Source organism: Triturus cristatus, chromosome 1_2 (assembly GCF_964204655.1).
Source record: "Triturus cristatus chromosome 1_2, aTriCri1.1, whole genome shotgun sequence".
Taxonomy (NCBI): Eukaryota; Metazoa; Chordata; class Amphibia; order Caudata; family Salamandridae; genus Triturus; species Triturus cristatus.
Window position 1 is genome coordinate 1,136,636,831 of NC_140580.1, and position 20,544 is coordinate 1,136,657,374.

The window sequence follows — 20,544 nt, forward strand, 5'->3', positions numbered from 1 at the left end:
GAAGAAAAAGGGCCAATCCTCATGGAAGGTTACAAATGAAGATAAGACGGTATTAAGGAGGGACTAACAAGCTTTTAACCAATCGGAAGCCAGCATTCACAAAGGACAATGACACAAGCCAATGACAAATATGGGCGGAGAGTGGGCGGGGCTTCAAGTCCATACTCAAATACAGCATGCGGTGCCCATGCTTGACCTAAAAATTAGTCTGTACCAGTCTCAACTTCTCTTTATGGAAATTCTTTTCAAAGACACAATAATCATTAAAATAGCTTGCATACACAAATATTTCATCCAATGACTTTGCCTGGCAACACCTCACACTGCTGAATCAATTAACTCAACTTCGAACCTAAACCCAACACAAAAGCTGAAACAAACCCCAACGCTCCTTCTTTTGATGTATCATGCATTCAACTGTGTTGCCTGTAAATCTGTATTAATATCTCATAATATGCATGAACTCATTCATCTGCATTTTGTGTCGATCTCATCATTTTTTACCAAGTAACCTGTTTTGCTGGATCCTTTCCTTTCAAATGCTCAAATACTTGAGTATATTTTTGAATGTGCCGAGACCATTGCATTGTAAATGCTTGTTAGTGAAGTCTCTCTCCATGCCCAAAGATTTTCTACCCCCAACAGGGTTGACTATACTGGGAGCAGTTTCATCATCATATTAAGCGTGAAGAAGCAATCTTCTCTCCATCAGTTTTTCCAGTGAGAATGTCCTACATTACACAGGTCAACACTTTCCGTTATAGAATTTAAAATTATTTCGGGCATTAATCCCACCATAAAACAAATAAAAATACAGTACTCAATCATGTTACTGTGAAAGGCTCCCTAACCCTTCATCTATATCCCCAAAGCAATAACCCTTCCAAAAAATGTAAAAGTAACAAATATATAATTTTAGTGCAAGAGTTTAACTTGATGTAACACAGCACACTGAGTGCTCCTTGAAAGATGCAGTCCCAGAATGTTCTCGGCTTAAGGCATTTTGTACCCTCGCTTATGATGCCTGTCCCCAGCTCACTTTTCATTTATATTGAATTTGCGCTCTTTTCTCTGGAATTCTCTCTTGTTTCTGATAGCTGCATGGTTCTTCCAAACTGCCATAAAACGCTTCTTCTTGAGGACAGCCGGTGACCCCATACTATTGTCCCACAGGTACTCTGAGGATAAGATCTTGGTGGGTTTATGGTGTAAAAAGTATTTGTTTAAGTAGCTCTCGTCATGCCAGGTGGCCTCAATGCCTCTTTCTTTGTCACGCATCATGGCTTTGTGGCACTGGCCGGTGAGTTGATAGACTTCTCTTACTGAGCCTCCAAAAAAGCCCCCAGCATAATAAAAATCCCCTTCTTCTCCCGGGATGCAGGCTTCAGACTGCGGCCTACGCTCGTAGGTGAAATGCTGGCGCTGACTCCTATAGAAACCTGGGTGGAGAGTCCCAAACCTTTCGCTCAGTATTTCCACTCCAACGCAGTCGGTGAACTTCATGTCCACGTCCACTGACACAATGTAGTCCACCTCGTTGATGAAGGTCTCCCTGGAGGCATTGTGGATCATTTCCATGCGCCTCATGGTCACCTCCTGCCACCTCTTGTACCCAAAGACCTCGATGATGACCAGCCTCCGTCCAGATGCCAGTGTGAACTCGGGTATCTGATCAGGCCGGTCCGTGAACACATAATAGTTCACTTTGTGCCCCACCATGAAGAACTTCTCTGCTGTCTCAATAAAGTTCTGGAGAAAGACAGTATACCTGAAAAAAGAACAAAAAGATGTAGATAAGCACACAATCAGCAGGTCCTGGGTCCAAAAGGGCACCCACAATACGTGAGGTGCAATCGTCTCAACAATTTCAAGATTCATTGACTTATTTTCTAGCATCGTAATAGGTCAAATACAGCTTTTTTAGATGTTTGCACAGTTCCTAACACATGAAACAAATATCTGGCACATGCATCAACAATGCCATTTGCGATTCCTTATTAGCGAAAAATAAGGATTCGCTAATAGGGAATAGCAAAAGGCTATGCATGTAGAAATCGCTTAAAAAATAGCGATTTCTAAACATTCCTTAATTGCGACTCGCAAATTGTGACTCGCAATTAAGGAATACCTCCCCATTCATTCCTATGGGCATAGAGGCCCATAGGAATGAATGGGAAGACCTTCTCAATTTGCGATTCTCAATTAGAGAATCGCAAATTGCTCATGCAATTGCAAGGGTGTCAGGGTGTCAAAAGGACACCCTGTTGCACCCCTGAAATCTGCATATGAGTACATCTTGCACACACACATGCCCCAAGGGCATGTGTGTGTGTGTAAAATGGAACTTTGAAAAATGCACTTTAGTGCATTTTTCAACGTTTTTGCAAATTATCATGAAGTTCAACTTCATGGTAATTTTCTCCCCCTATTAGCGAAATCGCTAATTTTTTTACTTTAGTGCATTGCATTTAAGGAATCTCAATTTGAGATTCCTTAAATGCAATCGCAATTTATGTAATCGCAATTTAGAGATTACTTAAATTGCGACGCATTTGGAATGATGCATCCCAAATGCAAAAATACCGGTCGCAAAGGGGCAGATTCTGGGAATCTGCCCGTTTGTGACCGGTTTTTGCTTTGATGCACGTGGGCCCTAATTCCTTATGTGTGCATTTTAATATAGTTTCCCTATTGTTATATATATTCACAGAAAAAGCAGAGTCACCTATGACAACATTGAGGGCATTTCTGTGGCGGATACTTGATGTGGCTGGCTTTAAGATGCTATCAATACATATCGGTTAAACATTTTTTTAAAGCCGCAGTTACAGGGTTGTTGTACACAGACAGTGAATGGAAAAGATGGGCAGCAGCGCCCGCTTCAAGCTTATACAGCTTCATTATTTGCATCGCACTGACATGACCCCTCTCAGATCGGGCCAGCCACATCTGCTCATGTGACGTGGGATCGCCCTCGACCCCAGCAGGAATGGTCGGGTGTATTGGAGGCCCTTCGAGAGGCGACTGGACTCCGTGTTGAGGAAACCATTCAACATTGCCTTTTAGAGGTTTTGCCGCCCCCAAAGAGGCGTAATTGAATGCAACAGAAGTTTTCAAATTTAGGACTAGTACTCACTAGACGCTACATAGCGATTCACTGGATGCACCCTGTGCCCCCCCTCCCCCCATAGATTGCCCAGATTGATAATATATATGAGTGAATGGGGGGTGGCAGAGGAGAGACATCTGCGTATAGTCCGTACAGATGAAAACGCCGAACGAGATTTGAAGATGTGGAATTATTGCTGAGTAATTTACAGCCCCCCGGACAGGTGGCAGCGTGGTCTGATCCCAATTTACAGACTGGAACCCCAGTCACGCAGATGAGAAGTGGTGGAGGTACCCCTAATAGTCAAGGTAACACCACTTAACACAGAAGTCTCTGGGCCACTGGGCGATGCGGTAGACGGGCTGCTCACCATGGGTAGAATCCCAGAACCTTGGTTTTGGGAGGAAAGGGGGGGGCCCCCTTACAGACATAATCACCATCACACTAAGTTTTAGGGGCGGTACACAGGGGATGGGAGCCCAGCATTTCACTTCATTACATAGTACATCATACATTCATTATGAGAAGGGTGCCGCTCGTGCTTGGCTACTGGAGAAGTGCCTTTTTGCCGCTTTGACCCTGAGCTTTGGGACTGCATAAATCATCGGGATTACCTGCTTGGACGTCTCTCCGATCTTGGGCTGGACTACGACCTGTTTCCTGCCAGCGGGACTGCGAGGACCAGACTGCCCAGCGGCTCCTGATATGCCGCAGCTGGCCCTCTTCCCGCTTCTACTACCGGCAAGGATAAGACCTCTTGCGGTCCCCGCTCCGCGGGTGCCGCTCGTGCCTGGCTACAGGAGAAGTTCCTTTTTGCCGCTTTGACCCTGAGCTTTGGGACTGCATAAATCATCGGGATTACCTGCTTGGACGTCTTTCCGATCTTGGGCTGGACTACGACCTGTTTCCTGCCAGCGAGACTGCGAGGACCAGACTGCCAAGCGGCTCCTGATACGCCGCAGCTGGCCCTCTTCCCGCTTCTACCACCGGCAAGGATAAGACCTTTTGCGGCCCCCGCTCCGCGGGTGCCGCTCGTGCTTGGCTACTGGAGAAGTTCCTTTTTGCCGCATTGACCCTGAGCTTTGGGACTGCATAAATTATCGGGATTACCTGCTTGGACGTCTCTCCGATCTTGGGCTGGACTACGAACTTTTTTCCTGCCAGCGGGACTGCGAGGAACAGACTGCCCAGCGGCTCCTGATACGCCGCAGCTGGCCCTCTTCCCGCCTTTATCTATCCCTATTTAGTCTCCGCCTTCCCCGCGCAGCTGGGACGCGCGCGGGCGTCCGCCGGGCGAAGCCCGGGCGGGCCCGTTTAAGCCAGTTAAAGTCCGACTAAGGCCGGGCGGGGCCCCCCCTTTAACCCCTGCTACCGTGTGGTTATACGTACGTTTTCATTCCTTGTAATTTATTACAAAACAGAGCTGCCCAGTAATTGTGCGTACTTATTGTACCATTATGTCCACACGAGGAAGCAGGAGCAAAATGGCCATGGGAGGAGCTCAGATAACGGGCCCATTAGATAATTTCATCGTTAGGGCAAACTCAGTCATAGATCAAGGGATTGCCCTCATGGAACGAAGAGTGTCCCAAGATCTAGCATTGGCTAAGCGATCGTCCTTGGGGCATCTCGCGACAGCTAGAACCCCTGAGCATATTAAAGAATCAGATCCTATAGAAGTCCACGCAGACGTGCATAGATTGCAAAATGTGGTAGATTTGTCAGCGTCAGAACTCCTATCCGATTCACATTTGAGTTCGGCATTAGAAAGGACCCCGGAATTAGTGATGAACCCCACGCCAGATGAAACAAGCATTAGGCAGTTGAGGGGAAGGAGGGAGGGCGCTATATTGAAAACAACTAAAAAAACAAAGAAAATAAAAGCGTCAGTGGATAAGGGGATATGTGAGTTATCAAAAAGGCATGGGGAGGGATCAGAACTACAATTAAAGAGAGGGCGTGACCCTATGCATATAGATGCGAGTAATGTGGTTCTGGGTTCAGGAAGTGTAGAGGCATCGGTCAGTCTAATTGGAAATAGTAATGATGATGAGTCCGATAGCCAACTCTTAGAAAGAATGGGGAAGCTTTTCAAAATGTATCTCTCCCCGATAGAGACCAGACTAGCGTGCATAGAAAAGCAGTTAGTTGAACTGACTGCTTTCTCTAAGAATCCTTCTAATCCTGGGGTACCAAAGGCAGGGGGCAGTAAGTCAAATAACAACAAATTAGTAGGCTTGCCAGCGAAAAATACACCTGCACTAGTGGTAAACGCAAAACCGAAGATCCTTATGCCCCCAGAGAAGAAAACTGTAGATAATCCTAAAACCCCTATTGTGCACACTAGACAGGAGGATAATATATCTAAGGCCTCCGGACTGGACCCCAACAGGGATTGTAACTGGGGAGCTCCACTGGGTAAACTAGCTGTTAATCTGTCCCCGGAAGCAAGCCCTTTTGTGGTGGTTATGACCGGGGTCCCAGAGTTGGCTGATTTTACTGAGGAACCTAGTTGGACATTAAAGAACAAGGTCCAACATTGGCTTAATATCAACCGACCGCTACCGCCCCACCGGTCGAGTAACATCTTAATGGTGCGTAGGGTGCCCTGGGTGGGGCACAGGAGGAAAACAACCCAGGGAGACTGTGTTCTGGTCAATTTTGAGGATCCACGTACGGTCGACCATATATGTTCATGGGGTATGCAGGGCATAAATGAAGGCATTGAAACAAAACGACTTTCCTTTTTTTATCCTCCCAGGAGTCGTTTTGGCCCAGACTATGATAGGAACTGGCGCAGAGTAGGCCACCAAGAGAGGGGAGGAGACAGGGGGAGTGGTGAGGGCACCCTGTTAGGGACGAAATATTTCGGGATAATTGGAGAGGAATCCCGACTGCCAACAGGTATAGTTGCCTGGAGATGGTTGATTGACGGTCACCGATCACCGGGGCCCTGTATGGTTGTTGGGAGGGGTTTAGTAAGCCTAATGGGAGAACTAATCAGTCGGCTTACAGCAATTTAATAATTTCCCCTGAGAATAGGGATAAAGACGTAGCTGTGGCCAGTACCACCTTCTGTCCATTGGTAAAGGGGCCAGATAGACTAGAGTGTGTAGTGATTAATCATACTGGTGGCGGCGAAGAAAGAGTGCTAGCTCAACAAAGATCCCTAAGTACAGCAGTGGGGGGTGTTGGAGATAGCGTTGTATCTGCATCCCTGGAAATAGGCAACTGTGCTGCTACTGAATCAGCCCAAAGGACCTTACCAGACGATCAAAGGGGGAGGTTGGCTCTCCTATCCTGGAACATAGTGGGATTGTTAAATAAGGTAAAGGACCCCATCTTCTTGGCTTTCATTGACAATTTTGATGTAATTTGCCTTCAGGAGTGCTGGGAAGAGTTCGAAATACATCTAGCCGGGCACCGTACTTATTTTTCTACTGCGCTGCAGACCAGGAGGGGCAGATGCTCTGGCGGGCTTTGCACCTACATTTCAAATACTGCCAATTTGACCATTAAGTGTCAGACCACCGGGGGGTACAACTATTATCAGGTACTCTCCTTTAAGGTGGGAGGAAATCAGCATATCACCCTTGTTAATTTGTATAATAACATTCCAAAGGATGACCAAAAAAGGGTCTTGGAAGAATTAAATAACTGTTTATGTTGCGGGACAGGTTCCGCGCAAAATGAAAGGTGCATTATAGTGACGGGTGACTTTAATTGCCATTTATGTCCCCACAGTAATTTAGGAATATGTGGAATGGTCAATCTTAAGGGTGATCCTTGTACACATTTTGAGCACTCCATGCTGGGAAATTTGTTTAATAATTTAATATATGAGTGGGATTTAGGATTTACGAACGAGTTTTGTAATCCCCAGGTTAATTTTCAACCCACCTTTAATGGGCGGGGTCTGCGGTCTGTCATAGACTATACGCTGGTTACCACAAGTAACCACTGCAGTGTCCTGTCGTTTAAAACAGAGGACATTGCACTTAGCGATCACTTTCCGATTAGTTCAACCTTTGATACTGGGTTGAGCTGTAGACAAATGTCTAATGTAGCTGAAAACTTATATTGTCACGGCATATCGTTGGCTAGAACCAATGGCTATGCAATAAAATGGAGTAAAGTCGACCCTTTAAACTTCCTGCAGAGTCTAGTAGCGGGCCACTTTAACGACTTTATGACGTGTCTTGAGGAAAACCCTAATCCAACTGCGGTTATCACAGCATTCCAGAAGATCACAGTACAAATTGGCAGCAAACTGACAGGAATACTACGGGAAGGTGAGAGACACAAGGCTGAGGGCTGGTTTAATTTGGAGTGCAGCAAAGTGCACTCTTACTTAAAACAGACCCTAAAAAAAGTACCCAAAAATCAGCAAGAGATAATATCTGCTAGAACAGCTTATAAATCTACCCTACATAAACGAAGAAAAGAGTTGAAGGAGGCTGTGTGGGGTGCTCTACTAAAGGCGTGTTCCCTGAGAGATAACACTGCCTTCTGGAGAGCAGTAAATGCCCTTTTTTTTGTTGAAAGGAAATCTGACCTGGTAGAGATCGCCATAGAGGAGCCTGTATGGGTCAATCACTTCACCGAGCTATACAAGAAAGACGATCTGGCCAGTCCAGAAAGCTCTGGCCCTGGCCCATTGACTGTTACAGAGCCTGTCCCTTCTGATTCGTTTCCTTTGGGGATTTTTTTCTTCATTTCAGAGGTGGAACTAGAAAGCTCTAACAGTAAAGCTCCAGGACCAGATGGAATTCCAATAGACATTTATAAGGATAATATCTCCTTATGGGCACCGCTCCTGACGAACATGCTTAATAGTTGCAACAAAAAAGGATTTCCACCTACGTGGCAGGAAGCGATAGTAGTGCCCATATTTAAGAAGGGAGATCGAAACGACCCCAAATGTTATAGGCCCATTTCACTACTTGACTCCTTGATGAAAGTGGCAGGTAGAATTATATTAAATAGACTGCAAACATGGGCCAAGGATGAAGGTGTCCTCTCCAAATTCCAGTATGGATTTAAGTCAGGATTAGGAACCGTCGAACAAGGATTAAATCTGGCTATGTTAATTGGCAAATACACGGTGGCAAAAAAGGTCAATTTATTTATGACGTTTATAGACCTTAGCTCAGCTTTTGACTGTTTGAGCCATGATATTATGTGGGATACTTTAACAGGGCTCGGCATTGATTTAAATATTCTTAATTTTCTTAAAGAGTTGTATAGAGGGGCAGGGGCAAAGGTGCGCTATGGAAAGAAAGGCGAATGCACAAATAAATTTCCAATAATGAAAGGTGCTCGTCAAGGTTGCATTCTGGCACCCTTTCTTTTTAATTTGTATATTAATAGTGTGGCAGATTATTTAATTAAATTAGGTGTAGATTATCCCCAAATTGATGGTTTCGCGGTGCCCATTTTATTGTACGCAGATGATGCGGTCATAATGGCAAGAACCCAAGTAGGTCTTCAGAAGGCGTTAACTAGTTTCTCAGTATTTATGGGATCTAGGGGCTTAAAAATTAACATCGGGAAAACCTTTACCATGTGCTGCTCATCAAAACATAAGATTTCTTGTAATACTTTTTTAGAACAGTCTAAGATAGGATTAACTAGTACTTTCTCATACTTAGGGATTGTTTTTAATAAAAGAGGTACCCGGACCACAGCTGTTAGTACTAGGAACCTAGCATTCGCACGTGCTATAGGCGCAGTGAAACAGTTCGTTAACAAACTGGGGGGTAGGCCTGTTCGTATTTTGATCGATATTTACAAGGCCAAATGTGTGTCAACTGCTACTTACGGGGCCGGTATTTGGGGGGTTGCAGACTGTCAGGGAATTCAAATAAAGGAAAACTCTTTCCTGCGATATTTGTTAGCTGTCCCCAAATCTACCTCCACCCATGTTTGCCACAAGGAGCTTCCTTTGGTTTACATATCAGACCTAATTAGGGTAAGTCCGGTGCTGTTATGGCACATGATTTGGACCTCTGTGGCAACTGATTTTAACAGGGCGATTATTACGGACTGCATCAAACATGAGGGAGCCACAAATATCCAGTGGCTTTCCTATGTTAACCTCTTCTGTGCCCATGACGAGATAGTCTCGTCATGGAGCACGGTCACGCTGTGCCCATGACGAGACTATCTCGTCATGAAACCCGCCCACTAATGAAACGCCCGGCACAGCAGGGGAAAGGGCGTGGCACAGAAGGGGTTAAGGAATTTTTAACAAACTTAGGTCACCCAGAATGTTTCAACACACCCTCCTCATTATCTTTAATTTCCAGAAAAGCACTAAAAGAATGTTGCCTTGCTTTCCTGGAAAATCAACGCTGGGCTGTGGAGGGGAAAAAGGCATCTGTTATCCAACATTATTCATTGCTGCAGGGACCTGGCTTGCAGCTCTATTTATCTCCCGAGCAATCCAGCTATAATAGAATGTTATTAGCTCGGCTGAGAACTGGTAGTTATTTTAGGTTGTTAACCTTTCCAGCCACTAACGATTGGTCGAAAAACTTAATCAAATGCCCGTGTGATGACCTTTCCACGCAATCAACAATCCATTGTGTTTTATTCTGTAAAGTTTACGTATGGGGGAGGAATAGATATTTAACACCTTTGTTAAAGATCTGGGGTTTGAGACAGTGTAGACCCGCCTTCTTCAAGTTGCTCTTACTACAAGATGAAATGACCATAAGTGCTGTATCTAAGTTTTTGAAATATACAATGAGATGCAGATTTTCCATGGCTTAAATTTAAATCTGACTCGAACTGTAAAGAAGATCACTCTACTATGCTGTTGTACTAACGCAAGCTGAAGTGCAGAATTAATGTTATTTAAAGAGTTAGTCCCAGTATGAATCACTTAAATTGTTATATATTTTGATCTGTATTATTGAGTTTAATTGTATGTATTAAATTTTCATGTGCTTTTATGATTTGTATACTGAAATCGAATAAAGCTATGACTAGAACTAGAGAAGGATGCGACTCAAAACAAACTGTACAACCACATGTGGCCCTGACGCCAGGGGATATGCAGGAATGCTGCTTCTTAATTGCTGTCCAGTTTTTGATTTTTTCTTTGCAACAGTATTGTATTTACTGATAGCTGTATTGCTGTTATTCAGAAGAAAAACAATATAGGATTTATACACAATGAATGTATGATATACTATGTAACGAAATGAAATGCAGGGCCCCCTTCCGCTGTCACCTTCATCAGGACCGGTCACCCCTTCCCAGGCAGCCCCCGGTAATCTGGTAAGAAAGTGCAGTGCAGTGGAACCCCAGGATAGAGTTCAGGCTCAGGAGCTCGGCGGAGTAGCTCCCATCACCGCCACCATCTTGGCTGTGCACCAGCTGTGCAATATATTCAATATATACTAATCATTTTGTAGGTGGGATGTATTATGCACATAGTACATCCTTTAATCATATCTTTGGATCCCATCCCTTTCCTCCTGTATTCACCATTTAAGTGGACCATTCCCTGCATCCTGTGCACACAGAGTTCACTTGTGACTTGCACTTGTTACAAAAGCACTATACTCTTCAAACACACTATAAAATCCCACACCTTCTCCAGGATATTAAATTACGGAATGGTGGGTTATTTTGACTTTTGTAAAGGTGTAGAGTGTAGACTTAAAACCTTTCTTGTGGTTGCTTAACATATACACGCTGTGTGCGAGCACCTATCAGCTCTGTACTTTCTTTGACTATATGGCAGGATTTCTCTACCTTGTGTGATGTTAGGTCAGAGCAGGCTCAAGGGTGCCAGCCAATGTGTTGTCACACTGGCACCAGTGGACATATGTGGGCGCACCACATTTAAGTCATATGGGAATGTGGTCGCTTCCGATGTTCTTCCAGGTCAGAATAAGTAGAGCAAGTGGGTGGTACCAGAGCCTTTGCAAAGTTTGCTTATTATGTGACTTGGCGTCCAGACTCACAAACAACATTGTTATTATTTTCATTCTGGGGTTTGGTCTCCCTTAGGGTTCATTACTCCATTCTCTTCTTGATGCATCCCTGTGAATTTGTTTGTACCTTCCTCCTGCAGAGCTCCTCCTTCTGTGCCACAGGCTGAATTACTTGACTCATTACATCTCACGTCTTGGAGAAGCTGGTACGCTCAGAGTAATGACCACTCACTAGCTCCTCATCCTCATATTCTGTGTGATAGGAACAGAGTTAGTCAAACTCTACCTTTGGCTGTCCTATATCTTTACCTGCGTGATCATCACTAGAAAATTCCTGTGTCTGCTGCCTGATTGACAGGAACTTCTTCGTGCTGCTGACCAGTCCGGTTCTCCTCCACATCTGCTTAGAATCACCTCTGCAAATCCATTTCCCAATACTTGCCCAGATGATACTTTCTGTGTAGCCACTTAGAGCTAGCCAGATGTTTCATTGTGAAAACTTGGGATTATCATCAAATTTCATAATTGTTTCTTTTGGTTGACTGACAGAGTACTGGCCCCAGTCCAAATTGGTCTCCAGTGTAAATCCCTTGCAGGCCACGGTGCAGTAAATCTGTAAGATCAAAGAGTATCTGGAATCAGCTCAACAGGAAAGATAATTTCTACTTAATAAAGTTAAGGGGATAAGCACTTCAAGCACGTCGGTTGCTGTTTCTTACTGTCCCAGTAGTAGAGCTCAAGGGGCAATAGGCAGAGTTGGTACTTCTCATAATTCAATGACATAGTATCTGCTCTGGAACTTCCTATTTTAGCTCCACATGAAAAACTATACCGGAGATCTTTAAGTCCTTTCTCTTCAAGTGCAGACTTCATTTTTTTGGCAAGGGCCATGCACTTTCACATAGATCAAACAAAGATGGCGTTTATTCTACGTCAGCAATGGAGGCTCAGATTATGCTTAACTCTTTCATTTATTCCACTGAGCAGCCTTAAGCAACACGTTTATTCAAAGACTACAAATCCCATGAGTCTTTGCAACATGTTAACAGTATAACCATAGAGTAAGTCCCATATAAGCAACTTCAAGGAACAACACTTCCTCTTTTTTCGCTGCTCAGCAGCCAGAAAATTGCTTTTTCTCTATATTGCATATTGGGTTTACACTGTGGGCTTCATCAAATTTCACTGTGGTGTTTTTTTCCCATGATCACAATCGCCATTGTTATTGCGGGCGAAAACCTCAATCTATCCACTTTTGACCCCACAAGTCTGTTTTAGGGGGCACGCGGTCCTCGTGTTGGGAGAACTACACAGGCAGTTTTTCTGACGCATCTCCCTTTAGTGAGGGAGACGTTCGGTATAGCGACCTCAAGGAGACGCAGCCACCCACACAGTAGGCGACAGTGTACATAGCAGTGGTATCGGTCGCATGTGAAACACATCTCGTATCGACAAGACGTTCTGTGTGACTTCGCCCCTCTAGCAGTGTTGTCAGATTTTAAAAGCTTTCTATAGCCCAAAGACAACCAAAAAGTAGCCCAAAGTAGCCCAATATTGCTACTTTAGGGAAGGAGGGGCAGGGACAGCGTCAAGCAGGCGGTGAATGCATTAGAATTGATGTTGCAGCAGTATGCCAAGTAAATATTTGTCTAATAAAGCGGTTTAACATACTACTTTGCTGGAGCGTTGTATATTTATTTATAATCTGGCAATTAGCACAAACCCAAATTTTACCACACAACCGGAAAAATATAGCCCAGTTGTGCATGATCTAGCCCAATCTGGCAACACTGCCCTCTAGTGGAGCACGCATCCTGTGAGTAGGAGGAACGTTTCTCCCCTCACATTTCCAGGATTCTTGAACGTGTGTCTCGCCACTCCAGACAGTTTCCTTTTCCGCTGTCAGGAAGGGGCTGTCACAAGAGGACGGCATTCCTCGCATTCCGGAATAGTTTAACTGCTCAGATAAGGGACTCGTCTGCGGAACGATTCTCTTCTCAAAGGGCAGTATATTTAGAGGCAGTGCAGAATACAGATTGCCAAAAAACAGTAGCTAAGGTAAATTGTCAACAAGTCGGCTAGGGACTGTTTATAGATACTCACACATATTCCTGCAATATTGACCACTTCCTTTTACCTGATCAATTATGGCAGGTGAGATTGATGCCTATTGGGAGTTCGTGAAGGAGGAGCAGTCTCTGCTTCCTATTCATGAAGAGTTAGTGAATGCCATAGATGCATTCCTAGAGAGGGCAGTCTATTCGGCCCTTCTACACCTGAGCCAGCACATTATTGATTTGACGATGAGGCATCGGGTAGTACCCCCATCTGGGGAAGGATGAGATGTTGAACCTCCTTCTGGCACGAGGAGGGCCCCCAAGGGCAAGGCAAAGACAAGACAGAATGGACATGTTGGATAGACAGCTACCTCATCTGATGCCTTCGAGAAGCTGCCCCAAGCCTTCCTAAAAAGGTGTTTAGGCACACAGGAGGCATGTTTCCCAGCCGGATTACACCCAAAAGACAATGTCTGCCCCGGTCAGTGAGTAAATGGTAATTCCGGGACGACTCCGATACCCCTATTCGGGCGAGGAACCAGACCCGAGCAGACCTTGGCAGCCAAAAGGTGGTGCCAAGAAACACAGCTAAAGGACTCAGATGACCAGGACTCCGCAGGGTTACCAGACATGCTGAACCCAAAAAACATCTATGACTCCGCTCCGCGGAATAGTTCCCAGCACCAAAGGTAGCGCGCCATGTGGCTAGCCGCATCAGGACACCCATGGACCAGGAGGTCCGGGGATGCCTGAGAGCAGAATGCCCCAGGCCCTCATTGGCTAATAAGGTGGCGAGTACCCCAGACATCGACCCCCAAAATGGTGACTTTCATCAGTTCATCAAAGACCCTCACAAGGGCATGAACCGTTCCTGTCAGGATAAGGTCTTAGATGTCTTGGCTGATTACTCAAATATTGGACATGGCGGAAGATGCCAGGGAGTCAGCCCAGATGATCAATCCTTCATTTCTATCAGGTTGGGCACAGAGAGCCCTTTCTTTCATGGGTAATGTGAATTGCGCTTTATCAATGGAGCGTCTCAGTTCCTTGTAGATAAAAATGGAACCTAGGCTAGGCGGATTGGCCACCACTGAAACCAGCCTGGTGGCAAATGGGGGTCTCTTCGGACAACCATTTATCAAGGAGTTGTCACGCTTTGTGAATACCGTTTAATCTCTGGACAAGTCTCAACAGGTCATCAAGAAGGTTTTCAGCCACCAGATTTTTGGAAGGGCGGAAAAGGAAGGTGGCGCTCCTCCGGCCACTCATACAACTCCAACCCCCATTGACTGCAAACAAGATGTTCAAGACCACGACCCTCGAAAGGTCGTGGCAGAGGATGTGGCTACAAAGGAAATGCCAACGGAGCCAGCAATGTGCCAATTGGCACCACCGGAGATATCCATTCTTCCCTACTAGGGGTGGGAGGGAAGGTTACAAAGGTTCAGCCAACAATGGACATTCATAACGGGGGATACATGGGTGCTTCAAACCTTGAAGGGCTTTCACATAGAGTTTTACGGCACAGCCCATCGACACTCCTGACCCGTCCTTCAGTCTTCTGGGACACAGGTGGTAAGCAGAGAGGTGCAGGACCTTCTAGAGAAAGGGGTGTTCTTCTGCTCAACGACAAGTTGGTACGGTTCAATCTGAAGGATAGCTACCTCAGTATCCCAATATTTCCTTCCGACAGACAGGTCCTACAATTCAAGTGGCAAAGCTTAATCTTTCAGTTCATATCAGTGCTCTAAAAATCATAAAAATGTTACTAGACCTGCAGATCTAGTAACTTGAAAAATCTACTCGACCTAACTGTAATGCACTTATGCCTTTAAATATTGTTATCTTGTCACATTTGCTCCGCTTTCAAAGACAGAGGTCAAAAGTCAGTTTGTCTACTTAAACTCGCCAGAAAGGTCGAGTAGGCCCTAAAAATAGCTCGACCTGATTAAATCTGGCTCACCATACCGAGTGAATTTTTCAAGCCCTGCACATGCCTGCTGTTCCGCCAGTCCTAGTCACCCTGGTGCTTCACCAATGTGTTGAAGCCAGTTATGGAATGGCTACAGTCAAGAGGAGCGCGACTGAAAGTGTACCTGGACAACATCCTTCTGATGCACTAGGAAAAATCTGTTACTCTCACAACTTCATATGACTCAGTCTCTAATAGAGGACTTAGGCTTTATACTGAACAATCAGAAGTCTGACTTTGTGCCGGCACAGCAGAGGACCTTTCTGGGGTTTGAGATCAACCCGGTGTACCAGTGCCTCAGGCTACCCCAAAAGAAGATACTCCTGATTCATCGAGGAGTTGGGTAAATCACTACAATAGGAAAAGTTAACCCTCCGACATCTGCCTCGGATTGTAGGCCTTTTATCCTCATCGATCCAAACGATGTTTCCGGGTCCCTTGCAATACTGGGTCCTACAACACCTGAATGCGCAACACCTCAGGAGGGGCCTGTCAAACACGCTGGAGATTTCTCTTTCCACAGAAACCCAGATGAAACTTCAGTGGTGGCTCGATCATATGCAGGCATGGAATGGCAGGGCCATTTTTGGAGCAGCTCCATATCTGGTGATAAAACCAGATGCCAGTCATGAAGGTTGGGGCGCTCACTGTGGGGATATTACCACAGGCGGACAGTGGTCAGAGCAAGAAGAGTCTCTCCACATCAGTTGTCTGGAACTCCTCGCCGGATCATTTGCGATTCAGTCTGGCGCCCAACAAGGCATCTTGTGCCATCTTGATGGACAACATATCAACGGTAAGATATATCAATCTCCTAGGAGGCACAAGATCCAAGGTCCTGGTGAATTTGGCCAGCGAATTTTGGAATTACTGCCTGGATCACAAGTTGTCAGTGACGGCAGAATATCTGCCGGGGAAACTCAATCAGTCGGCGGACGGGCACTCCAGACATCTAAAGAACTACAGTGCCTGGCATCTGGATCCTTCTCTTTTTCAGAACTTGATGATGCAGCGGGGTCCATGCCAAGTGCACCACTTTGTGTCACAACTCAATTACCAACTTTCTCGCTTCTTCAGTTGGCGCCTGGACCGTTGAAGGAAGCAACGGATGTTTTCCTCCAAGATTATAGTCAGTTCAAGGGATATGCGTTTCCCCCATTCTCGATGACAGCCAGGCTCACGGCGTTGGTCAGACGTCAGAAGATGGAGATAATCCTGGTGACACCGCTTTGGAAATCACAAATATGGTATCCAGTTCTTCTAGAACTTCCTATGGATTTTCCAACCCTACTTCCCATGACTCCTCTTCTTCTGATGGACCTTCATGGCAACTTGCTCTAACTGGTGCAGGAACAGACTCTCTGACTGTTGGGTTTGATGATTACAGGGGGTGTTGGGCGATCCCATGCCTTTCATCTCAAGCTACCTTCCTTTACCAGGAAAGCCTGGGCAGACTCTACTATCAAGAGATATGGCTGGGCATGGAGAAGATGGTCAGCAGATGTCTGCGACTGTGTTGGGATGCCGTGGGGGTAAAGATCCTGTCCAAATTTGTGGACAAAGGGTTGGCTTAACCCCACTATCAATGCATGCAGATCAGCAATCTCAGTGGGCCATGTCCCTATCCATGATGTTCCTGAAGGGGGAACACCCTCTAGTCTGATGGGTCCTGAGGGGTATGCAGTTGTCTTTCCCACCGGAGCCAAAGTATTCTTCTCTTTGGGATGTAAATGTGGTACTCCATTTGTTTCAGTCAAGGCAGAATAATCCATATCTGTCCTGTAAGGAATTTACAGGTAATCTAGCAGTCCTGTTCAGTCTAATATTGTGCAAACTAGTGTCTGATGTTGGTCCCTTAGTTATCACAGCTCGTATGTTCACTCCAGAAGGGGTGTCATTCATTATTTCTGGCGCACCAAATCCAATATAATGGGTGGTTCACTACCCACATTTCCTGGTCATCCAATATTGTGTGTAGTACACTGTCTGCAGGCCTGTGAGTCTATGACTGAGGAATATAGACCACCTGGTATGGCTCAACTGCTTCTTTCCCTTAAGATGCCTTTTAAGCCAGTCTTGGCGATGGCTATTGCCCGCTGAGTGAGATGGATGCTGCAAGAGGCACATATTGTTACCTCTGCATTCAGAGCACATTCCACCAGGGGAGCTATGGCCTCGAATGCATTTCCCTGTGGAGTTGCCTAGAGGATATTCTCAGAGCAGTGGATTGGTCTTCTGATTCCACTTTTAAAACACATTATTTTAAACCAATCACTGGCATGGCTTCTGTGGTGGTCAACGAGCTTTAAACTCGCTAATCTGAGCCTCCTGTCCTGACATAGAATATAAAATTTCTAGCTATCATGATGGAAAGTTTCAATTCTATCAAGGACGCGGAGGCGAGGATTATCCCTCCCGTTTAGTCAGCACCTGTTACCTTCCCGGTACCCTCTGGAGTCTTTGGTGTTGGATAAGTATATGCTAATATTGAGGTCTAATTTAAAGTTCAATTAAAACTTGTTTAAGTGAATTTAACTTGATCTGAACCTATCGTTACATGGATGACTGCATTTTGTTTATTGTTGGATATCTTGACAGTTACTACTCAGGCTGTACTTGTGGATAATTTTCAAACATGTGCCATATGTGGAGAATTCACTGCTGTTGTCTTTAGTTTATCTCCAGGATCAGACCAAAAGCCAGAGTATTGAACGAAAAGCAGATGTCAGGATGTTTTGCTCGAAGAAAGAGGAAGTGCTGTTCCCTGATGTTTCTTATATGTGACTTACTCTATGGTTATACTGTTGACTTCTTGCAAAGACTCATGGGAAACGTAGCCTTTGAATAAAGTTGTTGTTTAAGGCTGCTGAGTGGAATAAATGAAAGAGTTAAGCATAATCCTCGCCTCCGCGTCCTTAATAAAATTGAAACTTTCCTTCACGATAGCTATGAAATTTTTATATTGGGCCTTAACTATCTAAAGGTGCATTTCAGTGGGCAATGCCACTAGGTAATGGAAACAGCCCATTCTTAAATATAACTTATGTCACAATTTTTAACTATCTTAGGACACTTTCAGACTATTCAGATGGATGATAATGGAATTCGACTTTAGAACAAGATTCTACAGATCATGAGCATTATATATTGTTTTGAAGAACTTATGGCCTCCTTGTTGTGGTGGTTGGACTTTTGTCCGACCTCCATCTTTTTGTGTATGGGACCTTCCGACTGGCTGTTGGCGGTCCCGCCATAGGCATTAGGATGTGGCTGCTACCACAGCGGTCGCAATGTCTATATTTTGTATTGCGGCAGGTGCTGCGGGCTACTGCAAAAACAACAGTTGATGGACAGAATGCAGAACAATGTCATACATTCACCCCAGTACAGAGATCTGGGCCTAAATCCATCGTTTGTTTGCTCACCATGCCGTTTCAGTTTGAACCTAGCCATATGCAAATCAGTCTTGACCCTGTGCCTCATGGGAACAGTCCAGCCCGAACTGCCAAGCCAGGTCCTCCGTGGACTGGAAACAAGCATCCTAGGACCAGTTTCGGGGTTTCACCCCTCTTCAGCCAGGATAGCTTGATTCCAGTGGCATGGAGAGCACGGGACCCACGGCTGGGCATACCCTTCCCACTCGGGGTGACAAATGCAAAAACAACAGTTGATGGACAGAATGCAGAACAATGTCATACATTCACCCCAGTACAGAGATCTGGGCCCAAATCCATCGTTTGTTTGCTCACCATGCCGTTTCAGTTTGAATCTAGCCATATGCAAATCAGTTGACCCTGTGCCTCATGGGAACAGTCCAGCCCGAACTGCCAAGCCAGGTCCTCCCTGGACTGCAAACAAGCATCCTAGGACCGGTTTCGGGGTTTCCCCCTCTTCAGCCAGGATAGCTGGACTCCGGTGGCATGGAGAGCACACACTGCAGTACAAAAAATAGAGATTACACTTATCCTTGCAATACGTAGCAGGCACCATGCGGTGCCTGTCATATGGTGCAGGAATATGTAGAGGGGGCATAGCTGAGTGCCAGGGTAGAAGGGGGTCCACTACAGGCCCCCAATGTTCCTTTCAGCCAGCCTTTTCATGGTGGATAAACTGCCGTGAAACGGCCGGCGGGTAGGGACATCATAATCCCTACAGCGGTGCCTAGCAGGCACCGCCACCATTATAAGGATTGAAATTCCATCCGACGGTAGCCCATCGGATCTGTGGCAGTCGGTCTCTCTGACCACCACCCATCCACCCGCCATCCTAATGTTGCGGGCGGGAATGTTCATTAAGATGGCAGTGGGACCGCCACCAAAGGGCTGTCGGTGGAGGTCCCACCGTCATTGTTATCAGGCCATTAATGCTGAGGTTGCTGGAGAGATGAGACAATATTGAACTTGAAGTAGCCGTGCACAGCTTGTTTCAACAAATACTTCCGTGTTTCCAAACGTATTGACAATGACTCCTAAATGCGTGCGTCCTGGGTTGCGTGAACTGCCCTAGTTTCACGCGCTGTATAACATGGACGAGAATGGAGCGAAGTTTCACTCCTGAGTCCGGCGCACAGCTGATTTCGTGATATCCACGCTTTTTTAATTTTTATTCTTGAAATGATTTTCCTGATGATAATGAATCCATGTACTCCAAATTTTTGATTACTTTTATTTATTTCTTTGAGTTTTTCTCCACTCGTGAGATACTTAAATCTTAAACTGCTTCTCATGCCACGAGTATGCCCATCCAAGCCTTTTCCCGGGCACGTCATAAGACATAAAACATCATCAGTTGTAAATCTTGTATGACCCAATGCATTTCGAGGTGCTTAAAAGCCCTTCTTCAGGGGTTTTCAACAATTAACAGAACATTGCTATTAAAATACTGTTTCAAGCCTTTGTCATGAACTATATACAATCCTACACAAGTCAATCAATGCCATGTAATAGTGCAACGCTTTCCCTCTAAATACAGAACTGTATTACTATCGCCGTTATGCCTGTGAACCCATTGATTAAACCTCCCGTTTTTAGCCTGCTTATTAATGCCAAAAACACTCTGTTGTTAACCTCTTCTCCTTTACCCGCTACTATCTCCCATCTATCGGTACGTTGCTTCTGCTCCTAAACCTTGCCGCTTACTCACGTACCTTAGCAACTTGATGTTGTAACGTTCCCTCTCACTAGCAAATCTCTCCGTCATTCGGTGTTCAAAATCACACCGGGACTACCCTTTTGATTTAAACCATGTGACCTGCCCCGCCTCAACAGCTTGACTTCAAGTTCAATATTGTCATTAGACTGCCCTAATTGCAAGTTGCACCCTATGAGGAAGAATGAATAACAAATTGAAACGGACATGAAAACGCTCGTGAGATACACATCTCAGACATTGAGGGAATGTTGTGAGCTGAAATGTGGATTAATCAAGTTTACGGTCATGAACATTTCGTGTAATACCGCA

At 45.3% G+C, this 20,544-nt stretch overlaps 1 protein-coding gene across 1 annotated transcript; it reads right to left on the reverse strand.

The window, feature by feature from the left end:
* Positions 1 to 214: 214 nt before the first annotated feature.
* LOC146868830 (histo-blood group ABO system transferase-like) lies at positions 215 to 20,330 on the reverse strand. The gene is made up of 2 exons (XM_085613859.1): positions 20,231 to 20,330; positions 215 to 1,768 (listed from the first exon to the last, which is right to left on the reverse strand). The coding sequence occupies exons 1-2, from the start codon at positions 20,281 to 20,283 to the stop codon at positions 1,036 to 1,038; spliced, it is 786 nt and encodes a 261-aa protein (XP_085469985.1). The 5' UTR covers positions 20,284 to 20,330; the 3' UTR covers positions 215 to 1,035.
* Positions 20,331 to 20,544: the final 214 nt, after the last annotated feature.

Bases quoted from the DNA above. Each gene is read 5' to 3' on its own strand.
- LOC146868830 (XM_085613859.1), bottom strand. From the start codon at position 20,283: ATGACGGAGAGATTTGCTAGTGAGAGGGAACGTTACAACATCAAGTTG. The intron at 1,769-20,230 runs GTACGTGAGTAA...TTCTTTTTTCAG, and splicing joins TACAACATCAAGTTGCTAAG to GTATACTGTCTTTCTCCAGA.